We start from the raw sequence: 11,171 nt of genomic DNA on the forward strand, positions 1-11,171 counted from the left end.
GAATCCCTACATGAATATGGCTAGTGTGCAGGTGAGCGAGATTGGCCGTAGATCGCTCTCCATTGATATGGGTGGGGCCATCTCAGGGACGAGGGTGACGATTAAGGACTTTAGAAGTGACGGGGTGAAACCCTCCTTCAGTGACTGATTATAAATGCCTTGAACTACAGAGGCCAACTCAGGCGCGAAGTCCTTTAGTAGTTTGTTTGGAATGTTATCGGGCCCAACAGCTTTCGCAGCATTGAGGGAGGAAAGGGATCGATATACGGGACCACGATTTGTTTTTTACCGCACAAAAATGTCTTTAGTGATCTAAAAACCAACGGAAAGAGCGCGCGCTCGTTGACATCAGCTCATTTTTTTCTGACCTCTTATTGATCATAGAAAATATCCAATCAGCGCGCGAGAAATGAACAATTTGTGGTAAAAGACATGCCTAGTTCAGTATCAGAACTATTCCGCTTGAGTTAAGATGTAAACTCAGGAATGCGGAATTTAGAACTGAACGGTTTAATACACAAACACACGTTATCTTACTTTGGTACCCATTTATGGTTAGTTAACAATTCTAATTAAACCTTGCTTTATTACTCCGCATATATCAGCCTTATCTATATATCTAGAATCCCAATTATATGCCATTACTTACTATTTTTAATATGATGAGTGTGGGGATAGACACAGTTGGGAGCGTACCATATATATGTTGTTGAGACGGTGTACTGGATTATGTCGCACTCGATTCCTCTACTCTTCTACTCATCTATTTAATTGAATTATTCACCTTTATTATTACATATATATACCTATATTTATTATACACGTCTAATAATAAAAAAATGATAATAATGATAATAATGATAATAATAATAATAATAATAATAATAATGATAGTAGTAATAATAATGATAATAAAAATCTGAATGATGATAAATAATGATGATAATGATAATGATAGTTATAGTGATAGTGATAATAGCAATAATAATAATAATAATGATAATAATAAAAAGTATTATTTATTCCGCTAGGTACTAAATTTCTTCACTAAGAAAAAAAACATGTATTTGGTATCTGTATAGATATATACGACGTATAGATTATCTCTTCATATATCCTACAATAAAAAATATATCTATTTATAATAATAATAAAAAAAAAAGAGAAAAAGAAAAACTATAATAAAATATACTATAATAAAAATATATCTACTAATGTATAACCATAAAATCTATTTAGTAAAAATTAATCCTAATAATGATAATAATAATAATAATAATAATAAATTAAATACATCAACTTCTAGCCGTCCATGAAATTCTTTATTAGACGTTTCGACCCTTCGGTCTTGTTCAGTAAAAATAGAACTTTTCAAGACTAAATACAAAGATAAAATGATAAAGAATAAGAAGAAAGATAAATAAGATAAAGATAAAGAAAGATAAAGAAAGGTGCATGGTATATATAAGCGAAAAGGAAAACAATGGGGGAACCCGGGCACGCTTAAAATATGCACACATATATATTCATACATATATTTTTATTTGTATATTTGATATAGAGGATATTACATGGGCGCGCAGAGATACGAAATTTATCTTCGAGTGTTGAAAAGATCTCTCACCATAAAATCAACTTAACAAGCTTTTTATTATTTTATAAAAAGTTTTTATTTATAAACTAATAGCTTAAATACACATGGAAACGATATTTTCACATGTGAAAATAACATGTTATTTTCACATGTGAAAATATCAGTTTTTCGAAAAGGAGAAATATAGGTATTTTATGGATTATTATATGATATATATAATTTTAATCTACTGATCGGCATTCAATATTTATTGGTTCGAATGTGTGTTCCAGTTATCGTCTTTGAGCATCTAGAATTCGTCTACATATTTACGATTGTAGGTCTCCCAGAGTAGCAAAGCACCTGTGCTGAGCTCTAAGTTTTGAGACTTCAATCAAGTTCACTATTATTACTGAATCATTATAACCCCGGCAGGTTCACTTTTTCCAATACTGAATTAACTTGAATTCAGGTGAGATCGCATTAGAACAGTCTCTAAACCAAACGAACTCGGCTGATATTATTATTTTCTCATTGAAAACTTGTTTTTGAACCCCCTGCAATCAGAATTTCTTTAAATTTGGCGTATACATACCCCAACATATTCTTGTTTAAAAAATGGAATTAAAGATGGGGGTCACCGAATTGGATTTTTTGCTATACGCTTAGCAAATGCGGTATTCATCGAGAAAAAGAAGTACGCTATAGCGTAATCTAAATTTTCAAAATTTTCAAAATAACACTTAAAAAAAAAAACAGAAATGAAATTTATGGCCATCAAATGAAACTTTCTTTAAGATTTCTGAATTCAAAGCATGTAATGATAATTATTTATGAAACTTTGAATCTGTGCAATACAGACAAAATACGTAGAATTCGAATTCGTTAAAAGGTGGATTTCTTTCGTAAGTTTGGTGTCAATCATTCCCTCGGAAACAGATTTTTTAGATTTAAATATGGTGTAGATTTTGGTAGCATCTTAGTTTTAAGACAGAGAAAAATGGGAGTCACTGAATTAGTAAAACAATGCCTGCAAACGTCCTTAAAAAAGCGAGATTCTAAGTGCACGCCTTGACTTTGATCTGTGAGTAAGCTGTGTTCTGACTTTGATCAACCCAGAGATTCAGTTCAGAGTTGGATCTGCGAGTGTTGCCTTAACTTTGATCAGCCCCGAGGTTGTAATTTAGGGTTCGTTCTGTGAGTTAGCCGTGTACTGACTTTGATTGGCACAGAGGTTGTCTCAGGGTATCGATAAAAGTTTTGAAAATGTGTTTGGATACAGGCGTATCAAGTTTTTTTCTTGAACTGTTCAATTCATGTTCCCACATCGTCGTGTCTTCTGCAATAATACCAGCGCAGCATTTCGCATCTCTTCGATTCTCCAGAAATAAATTATTGGATTTAGTGCACTATTGAACATCAAGAGGGTCGCGAAGCTAATCAGACAAAGATGAACGGTTAGAGTCCTCTTTGGCACTATCTGTCTGGCAACCATGATTGCAGAATAAGGTCCATAGCACACTACAAATGCACCAATCATGAAATACATGATTTTCACGGATTTTTTATGCCTTGGCATGTCCTGGCCCAACGTATTTACCTGGATCTGAACTGAGTGCCTGCGAATTGCACGATGAATCTTGAAGATAAAATATCCATTCAAAGTTGTTAGCAAGGACAGTGAAGCGATGTACACAAAACGGATCGCCCTGTCTGTATCGTGCATGCCATTATATGCGCCAAACCATGGCGAGACAAGCCAAATGATTCCAAGAATGATCATGTAGCGCTTGGTTGTAATCAGTTCTTGGTATCGCAAGTGCAAGTGGATGGCGAGGAATCGATCCGCAATAACCATGGTCAATGTCAAGATGGAAACCACAGAAAGACTCCATGCACTTGCCAGATAGATTAACCTACACCAGTAATAAAGCCTTAGGTTGTATTCCAACTCTGAAAACAGACGGAAACTTAGACAAGGCTGTACGAAGACACCAAGGCTAAAATCTGAAATGGCGAGACCAAGAATAAGAATATTGGAGGGAGTTTGTAGAGAAGGTGTTCTTGAAATGGTGTAAATGACCACAGCATTACTGCAGCTGGTTACAGCTGCCATAACAGCGTTGATAACGATCAGGGCAAGTATAAAGTTATCTTCATGTTCATTGCGAGGAAGGAAAAAATGATCTCCAATTAACGGCGGAAGAACCGAGGAAGGATTGGTTATATTACGGCTAGTCATCAGTGAAATAAATCCATGAATGCAGTGCACCTAATATGTCGTGAATTAAAGAAGAACTCAAAGTAAACAGTAAAAAAACTGATCTTAATATTAAAAGTCAAAGTAAGCATATTGTTGAGTCAATAATAATAAAACGTTTCATCATCGCACTGACACTTCAATAAAAGTGTCAAGGTCTCCTGCTAAGTGATATAAATTACATGCATTATTATTATGGCATCTTTATTATTTTTCCCCCAGTTGTTTTATTATGCAGCAAGGTGGGTTCACATCTGCTAAGTAAATGTTGGTATTACTTTGTTCTATGTTATGAACTCATAGAATTGTTTAACAAATTTTCCTTTTTTTGGCAAGATCCATTATTGTGATTCTTTGAGTAGGTAGTGAAATAATGATGATGATGATGATATTGGTGGAAGTGATGATGACATGATGATAGTAGTGGTGATGGTAGTGAAATGACAATGATAAATGTGGCGGTGATGATGATGATGGTGAAATAATGATGATGATGATGATATTGGTGGAAGTGATGATGACATGATGATAGTGGTGGTGAGGATAGTGAAATAACAATAATGATGATAATGGAAAATGGTGGTGAAAAATACTTACAAAAACGACAACAACATTTATCCCTATTAATGATATTATAACCTTAACAAGTAGTGTTTTATAGAAGGTGTCTTAAAAAGTGGAATTCCCATGTCCAGTATATATTATCTAAAGCTGGCAAAAGGCTGGGTATGCTAGGGCGCATAAGGAATAATCTAACGTTACACTGTGCGAATATCATGTATACGTCTTTTATTCGCCCTGTTCTTGAATACTGTGATAATGTTTGGGGGTGTTGTGGTATTGGAAATTCTACATCTTTAGAAAGACTTCAGCGGCGTGCTGCAAGGATAGTTACTGGAATAGGCGAGAGTGATAGGGCCTTAGATGTAGTTCATTGGTCCACCCTACAAAGTAGGCGTGATGACCACGTGTTCAAACTTGTTAAGAAATGTATTAATGGGAGCTTGTCCGCAATTTTTCAGAAATTATTTTAATTTTAATAATGCTATACACAACAGGTTCACTAGACAAAGCAATATGTTACATTTAAGTAAGAACCGAGGTAAGAACTGAGTTGGCTAAGAAATCATTTTACTATCATGGATGTATAATTTTTAATAGTCTACGATCATAGTTGATGGTTGTTGGGCCTTTCCCGGATTCGCTTGGATGCTCGCGGAGTGATGGCCACGGGTCGAGGTCGGCTTGGTTTCAGGTCTCGGCTTTTGGCCTTTGTTCCGTGGGCGTCCTGGCGAATTCGGGAAAGGTCTAATAACCCTTTATATATTAGCTGTTAGGTACTTACATTATTAGATTTAGTATTGAAACTATATTGTAAATAGTATTACATTTTAATCATATTAACTTTTTTTAGTTTCTATTTATTGTAAGTTGTGTATGTGTATTTAACAGGGCTCCTTTTGATAGCAGGGGCATTTTGCCACTGAATGGACTAGTACCCTGTTTTTTTATACTTTTTTGTTTAAATAAAGGTTTCTACTACTACTACTAGAAAAGAAACAAACTCAAAACATGAAAATGTTAACTGTGAACCTTGTTATATTTAAAAAGGAATGAATGAAACTAATCTATTTATCTTTGATTTTAAAGAATGATATCCATGGTACTTGTCTGCACTTCTTATTCTTTGTCACCCAGATGGATGGTAGAAGCAGGGAGAGTGACGGATATTACAGATTACATACACAATATTTCAAGGTAACTTTTAATTTTAATTAGTATTTTTACGCAAGAGAATATGATAAATCAAGTGCACTCATTGGTCACAATTAACCTCTTATGCTGTTATATTCACCTACAGGTGAATATAATGTGCACTCGCATGCTCGTTTGTTCATTTGTGCCACTTGTCAGTCTGATCCACTGAGGCACTACTCCACCCAAAGGACTCTAAATATAAAATGAATATCCAGAAGGGTGGAGAGAGGGGAGTGTCTGACCCATTGACGCACTACTCCACCCAAAAGACTCTAAATATAAAAGAATATCCAGAAGGATGGAAAGGGGATTGTCTGATCCACTGAGGCACTACTCCACCCAAAGGACTCTAAATATAAAATGAATATCCTTTAGCTAGGGTGGAGAGGAGTGTTTGTGATCCACTGAGGCACTACTCCACCCAAAGGACTCTAAATATAAAATGAATATCCAGAAGGGTTGAGAGGGGAGTGACTGATCCACTGGGGCAATACTCCACCCGAAGGACTCTTAATATAAAATGAATATCCAGAAGCGTGGAGAGGGGGGTTTGTGATCCACTGAGGCACTACTCCACCAAAAGGACCCAAACATAAAATGAATATCTAGAAGGGTGTAGAGGAGGGTTTGCAATCCACTGAGGCACTACTCCAACAAAAGGACTCTTAATATAAAATGAATATCCAGAAGCGTGGAGAGGGGGGTTTGTGATCCACTGAGGCACTACTCCACCCAAGGGACTCTAAATATAAAATGAATATCCAGAAGGGTGGAGAGGAGTGTTTGTGATCCACTGAGGCACTACTCCACCCAAAGGACTCTAAATATAAAATGAATATCCAGAAGGGTTGAGAGGGGAGTGACTGATCCACTGAGGCACTACTCCACCAAAAGGACTCAAATATAAAATGAATATCTAGAAGGGTGGAGAGGAGGGTTTGCAATCCACTGAGGCACTATTCCAACAAAAGGACTCTAAATATAAAATGAATATCCAGAAGGGTGGAGAGGGTAGTGACTGATCCACTGAGGCACTACTCCACCCGAAGGACTCTAAAAATAAAAAGAATATCCTTTAGGGTGGAGAGGGGGGTTTGTGATCCACTGAGGCACTACTCCACCAAAAGGACTCTAAATATAAAATGAATATCTAGAAGGGTGGAAAGCGGAGTGTCTGATCCTACTGAGGCACTATTCCACCCAAAGGACTCTCAATATAAAATGAATATCCTGTAGGGTGGATTCATTAAATCTGTTATTCATTCTTTATTTCTCTACAGATTTCTGTACAAACTGAAAATTATTGGAATGACATGCTCTTGACAACAACCAAGTCCAATTACAACTAACGACAGCTAGATTAATACTGGTAGCTATTGAGAATCATAATTTAGATTTCATCCTATGATGAGAAAATTGAATATAGATTGTAGTGTTTTTATAGATTTATATATGGTCTAAGCATTGTCATTTGTGGCTCTACAGCACCAAGAATTTGAAGATAGGCTGCAGTAATAATAATCCATAGAATATCTATAATAATTCATAGAATATCTATAATAATCCATAGAATATCTATAACAATTCATAGAATATCTATAATAATCCATAGAATATCTATAATAATCCATAGAATATCTATGGTAATCAATAGAATATCTATGATAATTCATAGAATATCTATAATAATCCATAGAATATCTATAATAATCCATAGAATATCTATAATAATTCATAGAATATCTATAATAATCCATAGAATATCTATGGTAATCCATAGAATATCTATAATAACCCATAGAATATCTATAATAACCCATAGAATATCTATAATAATCCATAGAATATCTATTATAATCCATAGAATATCTATAATAATCCATAGAATATCTATGATAATCCATAGAATATCTATGATAATTCATAGAATATCTATAATAATCCATAGAATATCTATAATAATTCATAGAATATCTATAATAATCCATAGAATATCTATGGTAATCCATAGAATATCTATAATAACCCATAGAATATCTATAATAATCCATAGAATATCTATAATAATCCATAGAATATCTATGATAATCCATAGAATATCTATGATAATCCATAGAATATCTATAATAATCCATAGAATATCTATAATAATCCATAGAATATCTATGATAATCCATAGAATATCTATGGTAATCCATAGAATATCTATAATAACCCATAGAATATCTATAATAATCCATAGAATATCTATGATAATCCATAGAATATCTATAATAATCCATAGAATATCTATAATAATCCATAGAATATCTATGATAATCCATAGAATATCTATAATATTCCATAGAATATTTATAATAATCCATAGAATATTTATAATAATCCATAGAATATTTAATTATAAATTAATAGAAATTCTATAGATTTTATTGTTTTTGTTCTGTGCTCGTGCAAATTTTCAAATTCAGCTGGACTTATAAGCATGGATTTCCTATGATTGTGAAACAGTACGGGAAACGGCTTTGTCATTGGAAATTAAGGACAACATCCTGGGAATCAATTTAAGCGCGGAAAACCACTGTTATCCAAAGTGAATACGTCACGGCCGCACATTGAGATTTTCGCACACAAAATACTTGCTATAACAGATTGTAAGATTCTGCGCAAGTAGTTACCTAACACGATTAAAGAAAAGAATCTACTGTTACGAGCTTATTAAGTTTGCGCAAGCAATCAGAACATAACTTGTGCTGTTACCGGAAGTTGCGCGATTCTTTGAAACCGCCCTTGCAGAGAACAAACACTGGTATAAGATTGCGCAATACTGCGCATCGTAAGAACTTGACTTGAAACTGACAATCGGGTACTCTCATCCACACGCCCTGAAAAGCTCAATACCGTTTGCGTGCCGTGCCGCGACCACCAGATGTTTTCTAGAATTTCTAGCTTTTCACAGTCATACGAAAACTGCTCTAAGGTATAGCACCACAAGATCTTTATAGATTGTCGTAATATGTGTTTCTATTAGATATACTAATACTAGATGGAAATAGGTCGCGTAATAGTATAGTTAAAAAAGCCCGTACGCGTAAGAAAATGTACTTGGCTGCGCGGTCTCGACGTTCGCAGGGTCGTGATGCGAGTATATATCCTGCCTTTTTTTCTTTCAGGTAAAAAAGAACGCGAATAAAAACCTTAAAAAATGACGTTTTCGGTGTTTCTTTGGGTAAAGTGCATATTCATCTGTACTTTCAAAACGATGCTCCTTTAACGTACAAATTATTTCTTCCATACTCACACAAGCTACTCAACCCCCCCCCCCCCCCCCCATCCCCCCCCCCCCCAATCCCACCCCCCTTATCCCGTGTGCTACTTCATCTCTCCTCCTGAATACAAAAAGCATCAAAAACACGATTCGTAATAAAGCATCTTTTTAAAACTATGATTAATTCATAAGCATTAAGGCGATAACTTGGACCAAAAGCAATTAAGCTTCAGGAAGGCAATCTTGCCATCATCACATAACAATGAGCTTCAAACAAAAGGCTTTTCTTATCGAAACTTATTTGCGCAAAACATTTTAACACGCTACTATTTTGGTCTCAAGGGAAGCGCATTAAGCTCGAACGAAGGCGTCATTTGTCTGATATGCTGGAGAATGGAGTATAAACAACTTCAACGCGCAGAGGAAACCAAGTGAATACATGTTTTCTAGTTCGTACAAGACAAGAACCAAGGTAATGTGGATTCTAAACTACACGTGTAGATCAATAACCTAGTGTTGTAGCTTCTTGAGCTAAGGTATACTAATAAGTTGTATCGAATTAGTGGTTTTACGGCTTTGCATTTGATGTCGATTGCAAGAAAAAAATTTGATCAAAATGTAATAATTTTAATGGTGGTGGGCTTCCTGTGTTATTTAGTCTCGAAATCGTACGCCACAGGAATCCCAAACATGGTACAAATTATACGCAGGTTTTTTGTCAATTTCATCAGTTTTCAAAACCTTCTTTGGGCTTTTATATCAGGTTGACAAAGATCTATCATGCAAGTTAGCTTAATTTTTTAGAAAAGGTAAAAAGGTGCCTGAAATCAGGAAAATGCTAGAAACGCTATATCGCTGACCAAGAGCTATTTTTCGCCAAAATTTAGTTCCTCATAAGATTTTTAAGTTTAGATGAATATTGAAAATAACTTCAAAAACATGCCGAAGAGATCCTTAACCTTTTAAAGAGGTGTATTTTGTTTGAAAAAGCTCTGTATTTCGATTTACGAAAATTTGGACCAACCGAAAAATCACATATTTTGGGGTTCAAACTTCAAGCGGGCTGTTTTTCATGAAATAAAGCAAAAAGTCAAACTTTTTTGACGCAAGGATTTAAAGCCTATTCTTTACTTTCATCGGATATAAAAAAATTTCGATCAAGGTTATCTTTTTATTTTTTGTTAATCGTTTTTGGACGGGTCAAGGCTTTTGGGCTACCTGTGGAGACGTTTTTTTAAGGCCACCAGATTAGTATCTCCGAATACTCGACCAAATTTCAGCAAAACTGCAAATTTTTTGGTTAGAAAAATAAGGAATCCTTCCAATACATCGCATCCCCTAAAAAATAAGCATCAATTAAATAAAAGATTGTTATATACCATCACAGGGATCCCAAGGCTATTATTTTTGTCAAAAACAAAAAAAATGAAACGACCTGTTTCATATAGTTTTTTGTTATCTATGACTATGTGTCTAATATCTTCTCATAAGGCTCGTTCTTTCTACCCCAATTCCAGCAATGACCTACGTTTGACCCCTAAAATCAAGGTCATTTTCATGTGGAAGTCGCCGAAATAATACATTCAAAATGTTATACGTTAACTGTATAAGCAATAGTTAACATAGATCATTCTACAAGGTTTTCTTTTTCCATTAAAAAGTGTTTACAATTTTTGGAATTTTTATTATGTTTACATATCGTTCCATGGGAACCCTGTGGAAAAACTCGTAAGAATTTAAGTCAATATTTTTATTAATAAATCACTTAATTGGGAAATATTTTGATCTTTTTCTCTATATTCGTCAATATATTTTCATATTTTAATAAATATGATCGTTAAAACTACGAGCGTAAACTGCAACCTTATAGAACATTTCACCACAGGGAGCCCAAACGCTTCCTCTCGTAATTAAAGGCCTTATTAAAATAGAAAAGAAACTTTTATTCAAAATATTCTACACTTCTTACAAAGTATCAAACTAGTTTTAAATCCTTGTTTTAAAATAATTTGACATTCTGCTTTGTTTCATAGAAAACAAGCCGCTTGAAGTTGGAACCCCAAAATAAGCGTTTTTTCGGTAGGTCCAAATTTTCGCAAATCGAAACATTTTGCCAATCCAAGCAAATTACACCTCTTCGAAAAGCTGATGATTGTGTCAACATGGTTCTGAAGTTATGTTTGTGATTAGACTCAGTTTTAAGATCTTATTGGGAAGAGAAATTTTGAGAAAAATAGCCTTTGGTCAGCGGTATAGCGTTTTTAGACTTTTCTTCATTTTATGTACTCTTGTGCTTCCATTTTCAATGAAACTGA

The 11,171-nt window shown here is 34.5% G+C and overlaps 1 protein-coding gene and 1 long non-coding RNA gene across 3 annotated transcripts in view; one reads left to right on the forward strand and one right to left on the reverse strand.

The window, feature by feature from the left end:
• LOC116300065 (uncharacterized) overlaps positions 1 to 7,012 on the forward strand; it is a 33,377-nt gene extending 26,365 nt beyond the window's left edge. For both annotated transcript variants that reach the window (XR_016120539.1, XR_016120538.1), the window contains 2 exons: positions 5,484 to 5,591; positions 6,872 to 7,012. This is a non-coding gene — a long non-coding RNA (uncharacterized LOC116300065). The remainder of the gene's footprint in view (positions 1 to 5,483; positions 5,592 to 6,871) is intronic.
• On the reverse strand, positions 2,631 to 3,815 carry LOC148909431 (adenosine receptor A3-like). The gene has a single exon (XM_089033605.1). It carries the CDS (start codon positions 3,813 to 3,815, stop codon positions 2,883 to 2,885), a length of 933 nt encoding a protein of 310 aa, XP_088889731.1. The 3' UTR covers positions 2,631 to 2,882.
• Positions 7,013 to 11,171: the final 4,159 nt, after the last annotated feature.

Source organism: Actinia tenebrosa, unplaced genomic scaffold (assembly GCF_029948245.1).
Source record: "Actinia tenebrosa isolate PJP-AT-01 unplaced genomic scaffold, QUT_ActTen_1.0 PGA_scaffold2__45_contigs__length_23673736, whole genome shotgun sequence".
NCBI classification, from domain to species: Eukaryota; Metazoa; Cnidaria; class Anthozoa; order Actiniaria; family Actiniidae; genus Actinia; species Actinia tenebrosa.